We start from the raw sequence: 21,185 nt of genomic DNA on the forward strand, positions 1-21,185 counted from the left end.
TTACATTGAGCCCACCCAGATAACCCGGGATAATCTTCCCATCTCGAGATCCTTCACTTAAACACATCTGCAAAGCATCTTTGCCATGTAAGGTAACATATTCACAGGTTCTGAGAATTTAGAGCTGAACATCTTGGCGGGGGTGTAGAGGGGCATTATTCCCCCTACCCCAGGGAGGAAGAAAGCAGAGGTCAAAATACACTTGTTCTTTCTACTCGGAATTGATCGACCAACTGTTACGCCTCCAGAGCATTTGCAGCATGCCACAAGCTGACTGTTTAATCACCTAGAATTTAAAAATAAGTGTACGTAATTTAGAGACACATAATTATTTTTCTTTTCCCATTGTAAGTGTGAGCATTATAAATTGCTTTCTAAGTTTAAACTAAGGGCAGTGCCGTTTTGTTTGCACCCTCTCCACAATGTAATTGGGAACACTTTTTCTTCCAAACTGACCCAGATTTAAGAGCACACTCAAAGAAATGTAACACCAGCATAGGTTTGGAATCTGTAAGCTGCAGGGATTTGCTTTGCCAGTGGCCAGCATCTCTCTGATAATAAGCATGCACTTCATTGTTTGATGGCCACTTGGACTGCGGTCTAAATTTAGAGATGAAAAGATTCTTTTCAGACCTCTGAAGCCTAAAAATTTAAACCTGCACCGTGAGAATAAATGGCCTTTCTCTTATTGTAGTTGGCATGGCAAAGCTGGTAATTTGACCATTTAGAAAAGCGTTATACCACGTATGATGGGTGACTCCCCAGAGAATTTGCTTGCTAGATTCACAGAATGGTTGGGCTTGAGGTTCTGAGGTCCAATAGGAGGTTACAAAGTGACAAGAGGAAGGAAATAAACAACTTACCAACAAATGACTACCTGGGCTCCCAAACCGGTGTACTAAGTAAGGCTAGTTCTAATTTGAAGACACTCTAATCCTTTCTTCTTATGTGGAATGTCTGACTAGTCGAGAAATTAAGTAGTGAAGTAGCTGTTTTTCTTTTAGACTACCTTTCAGTCATCAAGTCTCCCTAAACAATACAGTGCCTTAGAAATATTTCCACTCTGAGTTAGCCTGAGCAATCATTTAAAATGCGGTTTCTAGATCATATACTTGATATAATTGCCTAGATTTGGCTATCCCTAATTAGACTAATTACAAAAGTAAGATGTGAGTCAGAATGTTAATAATTTCATAAGCGAAGCCGTTTATAATCATCAAGGAAACCACACGTACACGTCTAGCATCCCAAAGCCGTTCTGTTTCTTAGGATTTTTTTCTCTCTCAACAGAAAAACAAGGGCTTGGTTACATATCTTTCTTTCTTTTTCGTTTTTGAAAAGAGCACACTAGCTTTTTTAAAATCCCATGAGCTGAACCATCCAGTTCACTTGACAAGGGCTTCTTGGAACAGGTAAATTGGTGGATAAAAATCCTAGCATTGCAACCAAGACTGGGGAAGCAATTTTGTCACATGGGGTGGAGGTTCTGAGTGGAGCAATTAGACGTGTGTGCACATTATGAGAAAGTAACAGGGGCCAGAACATGATGGCAAACAGTAGATTGACCTCTCCGCCTCACCTTTACCTTATTCCCAGAGCCTCGCCCCCTTCAGGAGATGTATTTCTTTTCTTTTCTTTGTAGTTTTAGCAATTTTTTTCCCATTGATTAACAATGTTGTGTTAGTTTCAGACATACAACAAAGTGATTCAGTTATACATATACAAGTATCTATGCTTTTTCAGATTCTTTTCCCATATAGGTTATTACAGAATATTGAGTAGAGCTCCCTGTGCTATACAGTAGGACCTTGTTGGTTATATATTTTAAATATAGCAATGTGGACGTGTCAATCTCAAACTCCCAATCTACCCCTCCTCCCCGCCCCGTTCCCGTAACCATAAATTCGTTCTCTAAGTACAGAAACAGACTCACAGACATAGAGATGTGTTTCTTATGAACACCAGAGTGTCTTTAGTCATTAAAGGGCAGCATTTCCAAAGATGAATTTAGAAAAACAGCAGAAATGAAATCAATATTTAGTTGTATCTGTCTCTGCTTAAGAAAGAGATTCAAATATATCTCGAGAATCGCCTACGTTTGCTTTGTTGAAAATCCTTCCAAAATTGTCAGCACTCTCCCATTGATACCAGAAAAAAAAAATAAGTATTTACTATGTGAACTACTTGTGTGAATCATATTTTGAAGGGAAATGGCATTCCAAACCATTGGAATGTCTTTTCTCTCAGATCGTTTTGTATCTCCCCTGGAGGGGCCCTCTTAACTTCATGATAGAACTTTTCCCTCCCTTATTCTTTAGTCTCCATGTAATGTGGACCTATTCTAGAAACATAAAGAACTTTAGATAAAGGACTCGTTAGGGAAAAAAGTAAGAAGGGAAGATCTGATCATTTCTCTTCTCTGATTTCTTTTGGGTATATGTATTACAATGGAAGTTGTACCTTCTTATAAGTTGTCTTATTTCTAAATGTCTTAGGCAACACAGTTTCGCCCATTATTTTACACTTTATTTCTTCTTCACGTGTATGTACTTAGTTTTCCCAGCTAGGCTGCTGTGGGTAATTACTGTGTCTTGAAATAGTTTCATATAGAGTTCTTTACTCAAAATTGGGCACATAACAGAAATTATCGTTCTATTATTAATAAGCTTATTTAGGAGGGACACAACTGGAGGTAATTCAGCTACTAAGATGAGGAGAGCCAGAAACAGGTGAGTGACGTCTGTCCTGAGGCCTAGATATACGTGGCCTCCAAAGCAAAGCCTTCTGGAATTGACAGCCCTGGTTTCCAGCGTTAATGAGAGTGAAGTCTTCGCTGAAAGGTAAGCTAATGTCGGGGGCAGAGGTTTAATGCCTCCCTCTGCAGCCTGAAGCCCACCTTTTCTCTGTGTACCCCATTGTACTGGCCGCAGAGCAGGCTGCAGAAGGTCCAGCAACCTCCGTATCAAAGATACCCGGCCCCCTCCTTGCCCCCAAGGTGACTGATCTTCAACCCAAATGGAAGAGGGAAGCATTTAGGGCCCTTCAGGCTGGCGGGAAGCCCTTTGGTGATGAATGAGTAACAGCTGGGCCCCTTGCCGACTGCCGGGATTCAACTTTCGAGATAATGATTCTTTAATCTTCACTTTAATTCTCAGTGTGAGCTGTCTTACTCTTTCTGTACTCTCATTTAATCTACCTCCTATCCAGAAACAAACAGAGAAAGCTTCCTAAGCTGCACTTTTCAAGGTTCGAGTCTCAGCCACTCGATTAGAATCACATAGCCTAATGGAACAGGGTTTCATCTTAGCTGTAGGGAAAGCTTTGCTTTCCAATCACAGCCATCACCTAACATAGGCCTTTTATAGAGACCACTGATTCTCTAAATTTTGGTCTTGAGACCCCTTTATGCTCTTAAAAATTACCAAGGATCCCCAAATGCTTTCGTTTATGAGGATTATATCTATCACGTTAACACATTTAAAACTGAATTAGAATTGTTTTACATTCTAATTATGAGTTTTATGGGAAAATGATTATTTGTTAATTCCTTTAAAAATAATAAACCCAATTATGCTTAGTGAAATAAGTCAGAGAAAGACAAATACAGTGTATTATCACTTATATGTGGAATCTAAAAACTAAAACAAACAAATGAATATAGCAAAACAGAAACAAACTGACAGATACAGAGAACAAACTAGTGGTTACCAGTGGGGAGAGGGAAGAGAGGAGGGGCAAGATAGGGTAGGGGATTAAGAGGTACAGACTCTACTATGATAAAATACATAAGCTGCAAGGATATATTGTACAGCACAGGGAATATAGCCAATATCTTTTTTTTTTTAATGATGGGGTTTTTTTGTTATTATTAATTTTTGGCTGTGTTGGGTCTTCGCTGCTGCGTGCGGGCTTTCTCTAGTTGCGGCGAGCGGAGGCTACTCTTCCTTGCAGTGTGCAGGCTTCTCATTGTGGTGGCTTATCTTGTTGCAGAGCACGGGCTGTAGGTGCACGGGCTTCAGTAGTTGTGGCTCATGGGCTCTAGAGTGCAGACTCAGTAGTTGTGGCGCACGGGCTTAGTTGCTCCGCGGCATGTGGGATCTTCTCGGACCAGGGCTCGAACCCATGTCCCCTGTGTTGGCGGGCGGATTCTTAACCACTGTGCCACCAGGGAAGCCCACCAATATCTTATAATAACTTTAAATGGAGTATAATCTATAGAAATATTGAATCACTGTGTTGTACACCTGAAACTAATACATTATAAATCAACTGTACTTCAATAAATAAATTAAATAATAATAAATAGTAAACCCATTACATGTTACATAAATAACATACTTCTATGAAAAACAGCTGAATTTTTAAAAATTAAAAAAATGATGAGTGACATTGTTTTGCATTTTTATAAATCTGTGTCTGACTTAGAAGATAGCTAGATTCTGTTTTTTGGTGTTTTTTTTTTGAATTCTTATATCTGGTTAGAGAATTGGCCTCAAACAGATATACAGTTGCAAAGGGAAGGAGTGTTTTTAGTAGGTTTTTCAGTTAATTGTGGATATTCTTCTCTGGTACTGTGTCAAAACTCAGCAAGTAATAGTTCCTCAAAAGTTAATTTGCTATGTGGGATCTGAAATCATATTAAAGAAATTTTTGTATTTGGTTACATAACAATCCATTGGTCTATCTTGCATGTTAAATGGATTCTGTTACCCATGATGCTTTTGTAACATCATGCATTGACCTTTGGGAAATTATTGGTTCACTGAGTTCTACAGAGCTTTCAAATGTTGACTCATGTTATTATAAAATAGTTTTAAATCATTCATTAATATCAACAACTTAATCAGAAAAGTCTTTAAGTGCTGGGAAGCTGTCAAATTCACAGTGGCAGATAAACATTTTGCAAAATTCTAGTTTTCACTTGAAAGCTCAAATGATAAACTTGGCGATAGGTACTATCAGTTGTTTTCCTTCAAGTGACAGGCTTCTTTCATTTTTAAGAAAATATTTCTCTGATACTCAAGAGAGTATTATGGTTAATACTCAAACTATTAACCATAGTTTGTCGTTCTTTTAATTAAGATGTCATTCCATGAAATAAGCACCTCGTTTAGCTCATAACAATGACAACAATTGCACAGGTGTTTTTCCTCAGGAAAACCACTGACCTTTGTACAACAGAAGTGCTTTAGGCATGCTTCCCATTTTGTCAGACCGGACATTGAAAGGATGTATACTCAAGAGTTTATTGTTAGTAAAATTAATAATCTTTATATTTCACTCAGAACATTCTTATGAGACCCTGGGCGTTGTTTCAGGGATGTGGCAGTAAAGCATAGAGTTTGGTGCTGCTGCCTTTATTTGTGCTACGTCCCCAGCAGTTTTACTCGCTGTTGCTTTTGCACCATCAGTGTTGCTATCCACACAATTAAAAAGGCAAACGACATCTTAGAATTATTATGAAAATACAGTAGGCCTTGCAAACTGCCTGAGGAGTCTTGGAGACCCCAGGGGTCTGTGGATCACATTTTTATAGCTACTGGCATAGATAGCATAATAGTTACCCTTTATTAAGCCCATGGTATATGCCAGACATGGTTATGTGCATTAATTATTTTAATCCCCAGACTTACAGATACAGGGAGAGCCTACCACATTCTAGAAAATGTATTGAGCTTCCCTGGTGGCATAGTGGTTGAGAGTCTGCCTGCCAATGCAGGGGACATGGGTTCGAGCCCTGGTCCGAGAAGACCCCACATGCCGCGGAGCAAATAGGCCTGTGTGCCACAACTACTGAGCCTGCACTCTAGAGCCTGCGAGCCACAACTACTGAAGCCCGCTCGCCTAGAGCCCGTGCTCCGCAACAAGAGAAGCCACCGCAGTGAGAAGCCCGCGCACCGTAATGAAGAGTAGCCCCCGCTCACCGCAACTAGAGAAAGCCCATGCGCAGCAACAAAGACCCAATGAAGCCAAAAATAAATACATTTATTTTATAAAATAGAAAAAAAAGAAAATTTATTCTTTTTAACCTTTCTACCCTGGTTACACTTCTCTGATGCTGGCTCGTGGGAGCTAATTAAAATCTGAGGAATTGTCAACAGCATTGCTGCCAGGGGTATAACGCTCCATTTTCTCAGTCCCAGCAGTGTTTAGGCCTTTAGAAATTCGTGATTCAGTCTACGTTTTCTTGGTGGTGCTAGGTCTTCAGCATACGTCAGGCCACAAAGTGTGCTTCTCAGGGTTCTTAAGAATGTTTCCTCCCACCCCCCAATTTGTTTTCTTCTCATAGTTATTCTTTGTCTCACTTTCTGGACCTTGGTCTCACCGTTTGAACCCCTGTCCAACAAGAATGGCCTTAAATGTCATGCCTTTGGCTGAACTACATCTGCCCATCCATACACAATGACGAGTTGCTCTTTCTGTCAGGATCTTGGGGTCACATTTTTTTAACTGAGCGTTAGCTTGGTCACACACAGATAATTGTTTATCCTGTTGTCTCATCCGTGCCTTGAAGGCTGGCCTGGATGAAGAACCTGTGGGGCGTTTCCTGCTCCACCCTTTTGGGTTAAACAGCTGTTTCCCAGAAACAGACTCACAGACATAGAGAACAGACTTGTGGTTGTCAAGGAGGGTTGGGGGGGAGGGTGTGATGGATTGGGGATTTGGGATTAGCAGATACAAACTATTACATAGAGAATGGATAACAGCAAGATCCTACTGGATAGCACAGGGAACTATACTCAGTGTCCTGCGATAAACCATAATGGAAAATAAAACTTTAAAAAAAGACTGTGTATACATATATATGTGTGTGTGTGTGTACATGTATATATATATGTATAACTGAATCACTTTGCTGTATAGCAGAAATTAACACAACATTGTAAATCAACTATATTAAAATAAAATAAAATCTTGCCCTTTCCAAAAAAAAATAGCTTTTTCCTTTCCCATTTGCCCTCTCATGAGATGCTTCGCTGGCAATGTTTCGTTCTCTGGGCTACAAATGTTGATTTGGATTGGTAAGTCAGTGGTGGCTAAGAGCAAGCCCAAATCCTGAATTAATCTGAAAGCCAGGTTAAGGGAAAGCTAATATTTGCTTGGTTTCATTATGACTCTGTAAAATTCCGGGTTGGAATGACCCTTGAGCTGATTAACAACTCTGTTGGTTGCTTTTCAAGTGCGGCGGGGACTGTGGTGATGTGTGTTATCTCTGCAAAGTATGTGGTTGTAAGTATTGAGAACTGTAATTCTTTCAGGCCAAATTCAGGCTTAAGAGGGAACTGTACATACAGGACTAGGACTAGATAAAATTACGTTGCATCCAAGAGTGTCTATGGTTCTGTCCTGCTTTTATTCCTTAGTGTGACTATTAGGTAGGAGAAACAGGAACTTTTGCATTTGGCTACTGAGGAAACAAGTTCCTGAGAGGAGCCCAGGCTTAGACCACAAACAACTTTTCTCTCTCAGAGAGTACAGATATTATCTGACCTAACAGATATCCCTGCCTAGTGAGATCTCTTGGGAACATCTTTTAACTGTGCTTCTCTCTGCCTTGGGTATCCTTTTTTAAGTTTTTCAGCTTACGTCTCCTATCTGAACCTAAAACACCCACAGGGTTGATTGACACAGCGGTAAATTAAACTAATCCATTACATCTAGATCTCTTCTGCAGCTTTGGTAATGAAGTTCTATTTTTATATCCTTATGATGAGCCATTACTGTATGTAGAGCAGATATCTGCCATATTTAGTGATATGGAGTAGAAAACGAGACTGTTAAAGATAGGGCACAGGCTACCGAGAGCACCCATCTGAGTTTATTCCCAGTCATTTCACTGATAGACTATGTGACCTTCATCATCCCCTGAGCTCTGCCTTTATCACTGGGTCTGAATTAATGATCTTGGTGCCATCCATACCTTGCAGGAGTGTGACAGGCAGAGCTGGACTTGGATGAAGTTATAAGAGCAGCATTCCTAACTTCCGTTAGGGCGTCTTCTGGAAAGGTGTATGACATGGAAGGGGTTGAGCAGTGCCTTCCCAGACATTCTGGCAGGGCCCCCATCACTCTGTCCTCCTGCACAGATCTACCTCTCTCTTTTAGTCATCTTCCCCCACCAGTGCCCATCAGCACTTCTCAGGGGCTATTCAGTTCAACCTCTGAAGGTCCCAGTGCTGGTTTGAGTCCCACTTCAGCCGTCTTTCCTTTACTTGTGCAGCCAGTGGTGTTTCCGTGCAACCAGCATGAGCCCTGATAAATTTTGAATTCAGAGTCATACTGGTTTCTCTCTTGATGCTTGTGAAATTAGTCCCTGACATAATGTCAGCTGACTCCTGCCAAAGATCCAGGACAGGGCTTCCCTGGTGGTGCAGTGGTTGAGAGTCCACCTGCTGATGCAGGGGACACGGGTTCGTGCCCCGGTCCGGGAAGATCCCACGTGCCGCGGAGCGGCTGGGCCCGTGAGCCATGGCCGCTGAGCCTGCACGTCCGGAGCCTGTGCTCCGTGACAGGAGAGGCCACAACAGTGAGAGGCCCGCGTACCTAAAAAAAAAAACAAAAGATCCAGGACAACCCAGCCAGTTCAGCGGTGATGGTCAGATGTCCAGTGTTGCAAAGTCTTTGGACCTAAAAGAGTGTTGTCAGTCTACTTCTCTCCATCCCCTAATGTACTTTTATGTTTGTGTCAACTCAAATATATTTTAGAGTTCTTGAGTCAATGGCATGGCTTACTCAGTTCGTGGTACGTGGTATCTTTAGAACACTTGGAGAATAGCATTTATGGTAGAGAAATCCCAGGACTTAATAGTGCTTTACTCTAAAGAGGCAGTGACCAATGTCTTCTTAATGTTTTCATCCATCCAGAATCACTCACTCCCCACTCTATCCCGTGGGGCTTGCATCCATGTTAGTGCGTATTACATTATATTATAAAATAAAGATAAAATGTAACTTTTAAGTCAAAATGAAAATGTAAAGAACCAGCTTGTGAGCACCCTGAAGGCAAGAAGGCGTCTTATTTCGTCTTCTACATCCAGCATCATTCAAACGTCATTTAATGTCATTTAATCCAAATAGAATATTTAGGTTTCTCAATTCAAAGTGGAGATACTCTTTTCTTATAGTACGGCTCACGGTCCTGCCTTTTGGTCATATGTTCTACTTCTCTACCTGCCATACCCCACCCTTAAAAAAAGAATTTTTTAACCCTGCCCAGCTGATGATGTGTGTTATCACTGAATGACGTGGCGGAAGTATGCAGCTCTCCTGAGCCTTGACAGCCTCAGTACTGGTCCTTCCTCTTGTCCTTCTAGCGACGCTGAAGGAGCTCATCTCACAGACCATGATCTGTTGGGCCCAGGAGGACCAGATCCAGGATGCAGAGCTGGTTCGGATGATGTTCAACCTCCTGCGGAGGCAGTACGACAGCATCGGGGAGCTGCTGCAGGCGCTGCGGAAGACCTACACCATCAGCCAGGCCTCCGTGAGCGACACCATCAGCCTGCTGGCTGCCCTGGGCCAGATTCGCTGCCTGCTTAGTGTCCGGATGGGCAAGGAGGAGGAGCTGCTCATGATCAACGGGCTGGGGTAGGTCATTCCCATAAGGGCAGGTTCTCCAAGAAGCTTCCGGTGGGAGGGCTTCCCTGGTGGCGCAGTGGTTGAGAGTCAGCCTGCCGATGCGGGCAACGCGGGTTCGTGCCCCGGTCCGGGAAGATCCCACATGCCGCGGAGCGGCTGGGCCCGTGAGCCATGGCCGCTGAGCCTGCGCGTCCAGAGCCTGTGCTCCGCAACAGGAGAGACCACAACAGTGAGAGGCCCGCATACCGAAAAAAAAAAAAAAGAAACTTCCGGTGGGAAAACTGGTTCAACTTGCTACATGGCAGTTCTGGAAGCAAATCACATAAAACCTACGTGTGCCCCCATCCTGACTTCACCCCTCATGGGATTATGTGCTCGTTAAATCAGTCACCTTCGATAACCTGAGAGACCAGACAGTGGGCTACTGGGGATGAAGGGGCATGGCCAGAAGAAGTGGGGAGGAATCTTGGAGAAAAGCAGATATTTAGTTTGAATCTGATAAAAGTAGCCCCAGGGAGGCAATGAAAAAATCCAGAGGAAGGGGCAGTGTGTTCAACTCCACAAGAGAGAAACATTTTGAGCCCTTGAGTTTTTGACTGGAGATCTTCTGAGACTTCCCTCTGAAAAATTACAGCCCAATTCCTCCCTTTTTTCAGGACTGATGTGGAGTCATTTTCTTCAGTTCTTTGAGACCTTTTCCCAATGACAGTAGCTCGTGGTTCTTCCTTGGAAGCCACGTCACCAGAAAGATTGCATTTTATTTATTTATTTTTATTTTCATCATTTAAAAATTTTTTTTATTTTATACAATTTTTAAAGGTTACTTTTCATTTACAGTCATTACAAAATATTGGCTAAGTTCCCCGTGTTGTACAATACATCCTTGAGCCTGTCTCACACCCAACAGTTTGTACCTCCCACTGCCCCACCCCTATGTTTCCCCTCCCCGCCTCCCCACTAGCAACCACTAATTTGGTTTCTATATCTGTGGGTCTGCTTCTTTTTTGTTGTATTCACTAGTTTGTTATATTTTTTAGATTCTACATATAAGTGATATCATACAGTATTTGTCTTTCTTTGATTTATTTCACTTAGCGTAATGCCCCCCAAGTTCATCCACGTTCCTGCAAATAGCAAATATTCATTCTTTTTTATGGCTGAGTAGTGTTCCATTGTATATATGTACCACAAGCAAGATCACATTTTAGACATCAAAAAGATTTCCTTTAATTAGGTAGCATAGTTCCCTTTTGCAGGTGAGAAAACTGAAGCCCCACAAGGTTCACTGACCAGCCCACAGTTTTACTTGATTAAAATCAAGCACTAGAGCTACAACCTTCCTGCCGCTGGATGTTCCATCCTACCACCCACGAGCCTGCAGAGTAAAGGAGCATCACTGAGCCCCAGAACAGGGACTCTGAGGACACCTGCTGGGAGTCGGGGGAAGATGCATGCATTTTTTAAACTCATTTCCAAAGAGGAATCTTATAATAGAGATGAAGAGACTTCTATGGAAAGAGAAAAAAGCCACAGAATTAGCCTCTCCCCCAGCCCTTGCAGTAGACACAGCTGCGCTAAAAACTGATTGTGTCTCCTCTTAACAGCTGCAAACCTTGGGGGAATGGGTATGGGCAGAGAGTAACCACCTGCGAGGGATTCCACAGCCCCGTCACAGGCTGCTTCTGTGTTTTGATTTGCCTGCAGCTTTATTATGTGAATTTATGTTGAATGACTTAAAAATATAATTCCTTTTATGTTTCATTGTTGATCATTTCATTGATTTTTTAGCACTGCTGTCCAAAAATGTCATTGGTACCTAATACACAATTGCCTTAAGGAAAGGGTACAGCCCTACCATTTGGATAACTGAGGTACATAGAGGCATAGATATAAGGACAAGAGAACAGAAAATAGAAGACCCTTAGCACACAGAGGAAGAGAAATCCAGTGATTTGAGCTGTCTCAAAACTATTACAAGCAAAAAAAGCAAGGGACAACTGTTTAATGTCATTAGAAGGAAATATTTCAAAGAAAGAGAGCACTTAGTAGAAATAAAGGAGCACAAAATATTCCTTTCAGCTAAAGAAAGGCCCTCCATGTATATTCTCACCAACCTAGTGCCTTCTTAGCATCTTCCCAGCACGTCACATGTACATTACTTCACCCCGAGTATGTTTGTGCATTTGTGTGTTCTCGCCCCTGAATTGTCGTAGCGTTGAAATAAGCAAGGGCTGACCTCTCTCTCTGATTACCCTAGAGACATAATGAACAACAAAGTGTTTTACCAGCACCCCAACCTCATGCGAGTCCTTGGCATGCACGAGACAGTCATGGAGGTGATGGTGAACGTGCTGGGTGCAGAGAAATCTCAGGTAATGCTCCGAGGAGAATTTAACCAGAACTTGACCCCTGGGCAGGGACACATGAGGGGACCTCTTCACAGCCACATGGCTGGTGCCAACTGCCTAGTGACTCTTCCCAAGGAGGGGGCGGGGATGAGCACACAGCCAGGAAGGAGCCCTGAGATGGGGTCCAGCCAGTGTAGGAGTTCTTCTCGCTCATTCCACTGGGCTGCTTAGTCTCCTTCCCATCCTCTGCAGCCCTGCTCCTTCGGAGATAGAATGCCTCTGGCCCCACTTAGGAGCCTGCTGTGTTTGGTGCTGTGTCAGGAGAAGGCTGTTCTAAAGGAGAACACGATTTTAATAACGATCCTGGCAGTGTTCCCACCAGAGTACGCGTGTTTCCTCTCTGAGCCAAGTTCCTGACGATGCTGGAATTCCTGGCCAGCTCCCCCATAAGGAGCCTGCTGTCAGAGGGAGCTCCTGTTGCCAAGGGGCAGGGAGTGCCGATTGGGCCCACCTGGGCCTGTATCCCAATTTGTCTGGGTCCTCTTCAGAGCTAGAGAGCTTCTGAAGGCAGACGATGGGGTGTGTTTTCAAATATCGGAAATTCCGAAGTGCCTGATCCTAGGAAGCAGCCCCACCAGCATTGACAGGTGAGCGCTGTGAGGTAGGAAGAGGAGCCAGGCTTACTTTCCTCCTCACTTCCTTCCCTCCGGTCTCTTCTGAAAGTGGACTCTCTCCAGGAGATCCCTGAACAAATGTCTGGACGCCTCAGCAGGCAGGCAGACTGGAGCTTCCAGAGCCTCCATGACTCTAAAGGCAGAAATTAAGGGCTTTCTAGGGTCCTGAGCCAACACTGATACCATTTACTGAGCATGACTGATCGGACGGAAGATGTGGCCAAGCCCTGGAGATGCTAATTACTTTGTTAAGCAGAGAAGCCAAGCACTGTAGATGGTAATAGAAGTTGGCATCTCAGTGCTAAATTATAAGAATCATATTACGAGTACTATAGGAGCCCATAGGAGAGTAGTTATCAAGGACAGAAGTAGGGGGAAGGCTCACAGTCTGAGACGGTGATGCTCTGGGGACTTCTACAACTGTAGGAGCCAATCTTTACCCAGAAGACTCAGGTTTGATCATAGCTTTGGGTCTTGTTTGTCTGTGACCACCCATCTGCCTTTCTGTCTGCTCCCTTCCTAGTTAGAATAGTCTGATGTAGAGTTGTACAGTTTCTCATGACATGTAAGGATGACTGGGTTTCTGGTTTGACATCTATTTTCTTTGAAAGAAAAGATACTTCGGGAATTATAATTAGCTCTCAGTATTTTTAGAAGCCTCTTTTAGGTGTGTATTCTCTGTCCCTCCTATGAATCAGTCTTGGAACCATCTGGAAGTAAGGAGAAAATTCATTTTCCAAACTGTTGGCAGCTTGCAAGACTTCACCCTAAGACTCTTTGAAGTCAGCCTTTTCAGAAAGGCCTCGTGATAGATTCTTCTCCCTGACACTTTCTACTTCTCCCTACAGATTGCCTTTCCAAAGATGGTTGCTAGCTGTTGCCGCTTCCTGTGCTATTTCTGTCGAATTAGCCGACAAAATCAGAAGGCCATGTTTGAGCATCTCAGTTACCTGCTGGAGAATAGCAGTGTTGGCCTAGGTAGGTCACATCATAACGTCTGCTGTTGGCTCAGAGGTTACCCTCCCCCTGCTGACCACTCAGGCAATAAAGGGAAAGAAGTCACATGCATGCTATGGTATTTTTAAATATAAGAAGGAACCCTGCCTGATCTAAAAACAGGTGAGATGATAATAATACCATGTCTCCGCTCTCCAACCTAAGTAGAGAGGTCGCTGCCGACCAGCGCTGGTGACAGATTTGCGTCAGCATAGCCACAGTTTGACTCTTCTCTCTGGAGACCAGTGGCTCATGGTGTATGAAATGGTGCCTGAGACTGTGGATGTAGTCTGGAGATAGAGCGCCTCCCAGCCCATTCAACTGACCAGGGAGCAGTGCTCACGAGACCAAGGTCATGGATCCAGTCCCCTCTTGGGCTGCATGCCTGTCCCATCAGCCAACCAGCCAGTGCGTTCGTAGCTGCAAGGCAGATGGGCCAGGAGCAACTATGGGCAAAGAGTGTAAATCTATCACCACTGCTAGAAAACCCACGCATGCACATGCCTCCCTCACTGTTGTGGACGTAAACCAGATGAATGTGTGGAAGACTCACATACGCACATGACGTGCACGTGAAATCTGACATCTCAGTTTTCCTGTTTATCAAAGGCAACCATACACGGACCAACCTTTTTATAAAATGCCACCTGAAGTTTTTCTCAGTTCTAGCCTAAGAACCAAACAAAGGAAACGAAAGACAACGTTGGTGACCTGATTTAACTGTAAGAGCTAATTCTGTTTGAGGCTTTTTTTAACTCTAGGTGGTGACCCCAGAAATGGCCAAGTTATGTGAGCTTAGTTGATCAAGTGACATCTGAGACTTTTGAATGATCACCAAATGGGGGCCCAAGAACCTCCATGTTAGAAAAGCACTTGAAAATACGTGGTCCCAGCTGATCCTATGAACTGATTTTCTAACTGAAGCTATATTCACAATCAGTAATGAGTGTGGGGAGGAAAGATAGCAAATAGAGCTGTTCTTAAATTGGGTGGGCAGCCCCCCTCGGGGGACAGCGATGTGATCCAGGTTTTGTGTTTGCTGCCCTCTCCTGGCCATTACTGTGCACTGCAACCTCAGCTCAGCGCTAGATGGCCTCTTTCTCTCTTTCTTTCTCCTTCTCTCCTCCTTCCTCAGCCTCCCCGTCCATGAGAGGATCCACCCCGCTGGACGTGGCTGCTTCCTCTGTGATGGACAACAATGAGTTAGCGCTGGGCTTAGAGGAACCAGACCTCGAAAAGGTAACTGGCCCTGGGGAGGCACTGTGCTTGCTCCCTACTGCCTACAGCACAGCCAGGCCAAGGAGAAGCAGACGGAAGTCTGGGTCTCTGTCAGAACCTCTTTAGCGTGTGACAAAAATATCGGGGGGGCTTCCCTGATGGCGCAGTGGTTGAGAGTCCGCCTGCCGATGCAGGGGACACGGGTTCGTGTCCCGGTGCGGGAGGATCCCACATGCCGCGGAGCGGCTGGGCCCGTGAGCCATGGCCGCTGAGCCTGCACGTCCGGAGCCTGTGCTCCGCAACGGGAGAGGCCACAGCAGTGAGAGGCCCGCGAACCGCAAAAAATATATATATATATACACATACATACATATATATATATATATATATATATATATGGATGTGAGTCACTGGCAGCTGTGTGATAATTAGGACCAAGCATCTCCTGTGGTCTGGGCTCGCCAGCTCCACAGACATGGACATGTGGACATGTGTGTTCTTTTTGTGTGAAGGCCCAGCCTCACTGGTCTGCATGGGCCCACCAGAGACCTGTGGTTCCTAATAAAATTGTGTCATCGAATTTACATGTTTATACACTAAAGAAAGCGACATGACAGAAAACGGTATAATTACTCTAAAGATAAAGAGGGCCCACACATGTCCCCTCCGTGGACAGAGGAGACGAAACTGAGCTACCCCACGTCGTCGGGACTGTGAAGTGCACTCCTGGTGGGGGTCAGGCCGCCTCGCCTCCATCATTTGTCCTGTCTTGGGACTGTTTCCTTGACTAGACAGCTGACGAGATTGCCAGTGAACTTCCCGAGTACGGAGAGGAGCAATCTAGTAGGGGGACAAGGAGAAGGTCGTCCACCGCATGGTGGGTTTGGGAGCACCTAGGAGTGGGCCCCTGACCCTGACAAGGGGATCAGAAAAGGCCCTCAGCAAAGAGATGACCCCCAGCGTGGGCAGAAGCTACTCGGTCACATCGCGGGGAAGCGCGTGCCAGGAATGTTTGAAGTTCAGAGAGGAGAGCGTGGCATGCTTGAACTTCGGAAAGCTGGGTGTGACCAGAGCGCAGAGTGCGAGCAGAAAGGAATGGGCCTTGTGCTGCCATTGCTGCTAATAACAGAAGTCCACTCTCCTCCGGAATCACTGTGTGACATACCCCACTCGGAATTAACTCACATGACCCTCAGGACAAGCCTTTTTATTGTTGCCCTAGTTATAGGAGAGGAAACTGAGGCACAGAGAGATTAGGGAGCATTCTCAGTGTCGTGGGGTTTGTAAGTGTCAGAGCCAGGGGTCAAAAGCACTGGGCTCCAGAGGCCGTGCTCTTACCTATTATATTATGGGACCTCCCTGTAGAGCCTGGAGCCATGGAAGCCACTGGAGGGCTTCAAGCAGAGGAGCAACACAACACCGTTTATATGTTAGAAAACACTTTCTGGTTTCAATAAGAAGAACTGACTGGAACAGAAACAAGACAACCCCCCTGCCCGCATACACGCAGGGACTCAGCAGCTCTGCACCCAGCAGCATGATATGTGATAGCTGCTCCGTAAATGCCCTGGGTATTCCTGGCCTCTGCCTCTGTGGGACAGACTTCAGTCAGGCTCAGCTCTTCACACATTTAGACAGCAATAAATATCACAGGTTTTATCTGGGTGCTGTGATGATAACTGACACCTGTATTTAAAAGCAGTTAACGGTTCTCTTTTGACAAGACAGTGCCACAAGCCTCAGTGCCCAGCATCCCAGCGTCAGCCTCGTTCACCTGTTCAGTTGATACTGCTCGACAAGGACCACAAGCCTCCCTCAGAAGATGCAACATATGTTGAGTGGAGGCCAGGAGGCAGGGAGAGGGGAGAAAGGGGACCCAGGGAAATCTGTAGAGGAGGATGATGGGGTTGCTGCCTCCTTTTCAGGTGGTTCTCGTGGCTCAGCAAAGTGCGCAGGCTTTACTCAGACCAGTGTCAGGAAACGCCCCAAGTGTGGTCCCTGGGGGAGAAGGCAAAGGACCAGTGAATGCCGCCATTCCGTTCCACCCTTCTATGTATCCCAGCAGGAATCAGGCCTGAGACGGAACAACACACACACACACACACACGCACGCACGCACGCACGCACGCACTTATTTTTGTGGCCAGTGAAATGCCCTGCACCTGTAACCCTGAAAACTCTGCCTAATTCCTGCTTTTATTAATGCTTTTCCGGACTTTATTTATTTACTTATTTATGGCTGCATCGGGGCTTCGTTGCTGTGCGCGGGCTTTCTCTAGTTGCGGCGAGTGGAGGCTACTCTTCGTTGCAGTGCACGGGCTTCTCATTGTGGTGGCTTCTCTTGTAGAGCACAGGCTCTAGGCACGTGGGCTCAGCAGTTGTGGCTCACACACTCTAGAGCGCAGGCTCAGTAGTTGTGGCGCATGGGCTTCGTTGCTCCACGGCATGTGGGATCTTCCCGGACCAGGGCTCAAACCCACGTCCCCTGCATTGGCAGGCGGATTCTTAACCACTGCGCCACCAGGGAAGCCCTTTTCCAGACATTTTTAAGACCAAACAAAATCTAAACTCCAAGCATAATAATATTCTCGCTCCTTTAAGTAGGAAAAAGTGTGATGATAGTTTCTTACTGAGTTTTGACTTAGATCCATCAGTCTTTCAAAATGACTTAGAGTATGTGCTGTCAGCAAATACATGAGTCATTTGCCAAATGTTTATTGAGCCCCTACTCTGTGCTAGGCCCTGGGGACTAAAAATTGAAAACACCATCCTGACTTGGAAGATTAGCAGCACGATGGATTCCCCTCTTCTCCCCGCGTACATAGAATATCAGAGGCTAAATTAGAATGACAACTGCATTTCAAGCACAGGAGGTCTATTTGCTAAGCTTTTAGCCTGGTACCTTCTGAAAAGTAGGGAGATTGTAAAATATTCTACCAGATCGCAGAGCTGAGATCTTCTGCTAAGTGTCTGGTAACCTGGAAGTGAAGAGAACACACTACCCATCCTAGTCCTTAAGTGGCCATGACCTCTTTGCTAGCCGTCCCACGTTGAACGTCTCAGCTCCTGACTTGGGACAGCTGTTGTTGAGCCAGAACTTACCTAGGGACCCCTGATTAGTTGAAGGCCCACCCAGTCAACCAGTGACTGAACATTTTGGTCTTGAAATAGCATGGCCAAATGAACATGGCCAGCCTGCATCCACTGTTGCCTCCCCAGAGACACCCTACTTAGGCCTACTTTTAAATGGCAGATCCCTCTTGCCAGAACTGGAAAATCCATGGAACTATAGCACGTGGAGTGTTCCTACATAGCAGTGATCATCAGTCTCGTCAACTGCTTGGAAACAAAAATGAATGAAAGGGGGCTTCCCTGGTGGCGCGGTGGTTGAGAGTCCGCCTGCCGATGCAGGGGACATGGGTTCGTGCCCCGGTCTGGGAAGATCCCACATGCCACAGAGTGGCTGGGCCCATGAGCCATGGCCACTGAGCCTGTACGTCCGGAGCCTGTACGTCCGCAACAGGAGAGGCCACAACGGTGAGAGGCCCGTGTACCGCAAAAAAAAAAAAAAAAAAAAGAATAAAAGGTTCCAATTTCAAATCTACTAAATTATTTACCTGGAAAGTCCTGGGCTCTCTCTAGCTTCTAGGTAAATGAAAGCCCTTCAGTTCCCAGAATTTTGCCTGCCGTATAGCTATGTAAAAAACTCACATAAAAAAAAAAAAAAAGCTGGGCACTTACTTTTGTATTGTTCTTGGCAGGTGGTGACCTACTTGGCAGGCTGTGGCCTACAGAGCTGCCCCATGCTTCTGGCCAAAGGATACCCTGATGTCGGCTGGAACCCCATTGAAGGGGAGCGCTACCTGTCCTTCCTGAGGTTTGCCGTCTTCGTGAACAGTGAGTCTCAGTTTTCCATGTTTTTCAGACCTAGGATGGCATAATTGTGGTGGATACTAGGAAAAGGAAATCCTTTGCACTGCTTCCTCTCCATAAATATGATAGATTCTATAGGTAGGTGGCAGCTGGAAGAAAAATCTCAGGGAGAATCAGGCTAGACAAGGATCAAGAGTAGAATCCAATGGACAGTCCTGAGCTCTAGTGCCAGAGCCTGCAAGGAACTCACTGCGTGGGCTTGGGCTTGTCACCTCTCTGTACCTCTTCTCCTAAAAGAGGGGGCTTATTAATATCTTGATCTCACCTGTTTCACAGAATTAAATGCAAGTGTGCCTCCAGATCCTTAGACTATTAGTTGGTTGGTTGGATGGATGGATTGATGGATGGATAGATGGATGGGAGGAAGGATGGATGGATGGATGGATGGATGGATGGATGGCTGGCTGGCTGGCTGGCTGGCTGGATGGATGGTTGGATGGATGGAAGGAAAGAAGGAAGGAAGGATGGATGGATGGATGGATGGATGGATGGATGGATGGATGAATAAAAATCAGGAATAACTGATCGCTGTTAAAGGTAACTAAACTCCCAGGAGAAAAAAATTGCTATAGAAACCCTAAATATTATTCTTCTTAATATTGATACAAGTCACCTCTCATTTATAGTGAATTCCAAGTTGACACAAATTCTGTATTTTCATTAGTTTAATGTGCTGAATATTGTGTAAAATAAGTAAACTACTTTCTTAAAACTGTACCTTGTCTCCCTAGATTCTGCTAAAATACTAATTCACTTACATTTACGTTATAGTTAAAATAGTTCGCCCTTTTCCCAGTTTGGAGTTTCAGGCCAACAAATCCAGCTGGGCCGGTTAAGTGATCACAAAGAGGGATTGCACCTAATAAACAATCATGCTGATTTTTCTAACTATGAGAATTCACCTAAAAATATATTGGCGATGGGGCTTCCCTGGTGGCACGGTGGTTGAGAGTCCACCTGCCGATGCAGGGACACGAGTTCGTTCCCCGGTCCGGGAAGATCCCACATGCCGCGGAGCGGCTGGGCCCGTGAGCCATGGCCGCTGAGCCTGCACGTCCGGAGCCTGTGCTCCGCAACGGGAGAGGGCATGGCAGTGGGAGGCCTGTGTACCGCAAAAAAAAATATATATATATATACACATACATATATATGTATGTATGTGTATATATATATATACATATATATATATATATATATTGGTGTGACGTGATCATTATATTCCCATGTGTTCTTGTCTTCCTTCCCCTCCCCCCCCCCCCGCTTATTTTCCTACACCATAATGCACTCTATTCTTAATACTTGAATGGTTTCCGTTGTCCCGGTTTTTCCCCTTTCCTGACTTGGTGACAGACCTTGAGATGTCTACCTCTTGTTCCCCTGGGACTCATCCAGCCAAGTTTTTAGGAACTCAGGCCTTCTGCTTCTCTCTGCATGTTCGTCACTGTCCCTCCTGTCTGTCCATCATCAGCATTGCTAAACTCCATTTTCTTCCTCTGAGGCCAGTTTCAGAGCATCCTCTAATAGTCTGTCTTACTTCTAATCCAGATGATTGCATGTCCAGAATTAACACAGAGTTACTGTGGTAATAAAGGGAAATTTTTTGTTAAATAGATTTTAAGGATTCATAAATGTCACCAAATTATGTAAATAGACTGTATGACACAAACCAGATACAGGCAGGACCCATTTATTCATGTTGGCCACCTTCACAGTCAAGATCAAGTGCTTTATGAGTCAATTAGTGGGACTGTCCACATGGGTTATGAAGGTAGAGGAGTCCACTGGCTATGGTCTTACCTGGATGGCCAAATTCCAAAACTTCCTTATGCTTATTAGGTACTACCATATTCAGCTAAACTCTAAACCAAAAGCATTTGGTCCACCCTCTTTGCTTTCAGATTGTTTTATGTCTTTTTAATATATTCTCTGCAGTATGATTTCATAATGCAATACATTCTAGCAAATCTATTAGACCATCAGTAGGAAGATATGTGCACTTTAATGTTTATTGTGTCTCTATTATATAAAGGCCACATTTGGTCTTGGCAAAGGATGTTGGCTTTTGCATTGAAAGAATTAACAGTCTAGTAAGTGGAACAGGCATGGAGAGAGGTCACTGTAATAAGGAGTGGAGTAAGGTAGGGACAGAGTGATAGAGGATTTCACGAGGGGAAGCTCACATCCTGTTGAGATCAGAAAAAGCCTCCTGGGGGAGGTGATATTAGAGATGAGCTTTGAAGGGTCAGATCTCCAGATGCAGAGATGCAGAAGAGGTGATCCAGGTAGGGAGAAGCTTGAACAGTGGCCTGAGACCTAAAGCACACATGCTTAGGAAACGCAGTGATTGGCTGATCTAGAGGATAGATACATGATTGACAGTGGTAAGAGACCAGGTTTAAAACGTAGGTAGGCAGCTATACTAGGGAGAATCTAAATG

General features: G+C 44.7%; 1 protein-coding gene across 1 annotated transcript in view; it reads left to right on the forward strand.

Moving 5' to 3' along the window:
- The window catches only part of RYR3 (ryanodine receptor 3), a 364,723-nt gene that overhangs the window by 211,915 nt on the left and 131,623 nt on the right, over positions 1-21,185 (forward strand). Inside the window, exons 38-42 of the mRNA XM_060293473.1 lie at positions 9,315-9,588; positions 11,837-11,951; positions 13,450-13,579; positions 14,733-14,836; positions 18,577-18,712. Of these exons, the coding sequence (XP_060149456.1) occupies positions 9,315-9,588; positions 11,837-11,951; positions 13,450-13,579; positions 14,733-14,836; positions 18,577-18,712 (759 nt within the window). The remainder of the gene's footprint in view (positions 1-9,314; positions 9,589-11,836; positions 11,952-13,449; positions 13,580-14,732; positions 14,837-18,576; positions 18,713-21,185) is intronic.

This window comes from Globicephala melas, chromosome 2 (genome assembly GCF_963455315.2).
Source record: "Globicephala melas chromosome 2, mGloMel1.2, whole genome shotgun sequence".
NCBI lineage: Eukaryota > Metazoa > Chordata > Mammalia > Artiodactyla > Delphinidae > Globicephala > Globicephala melas.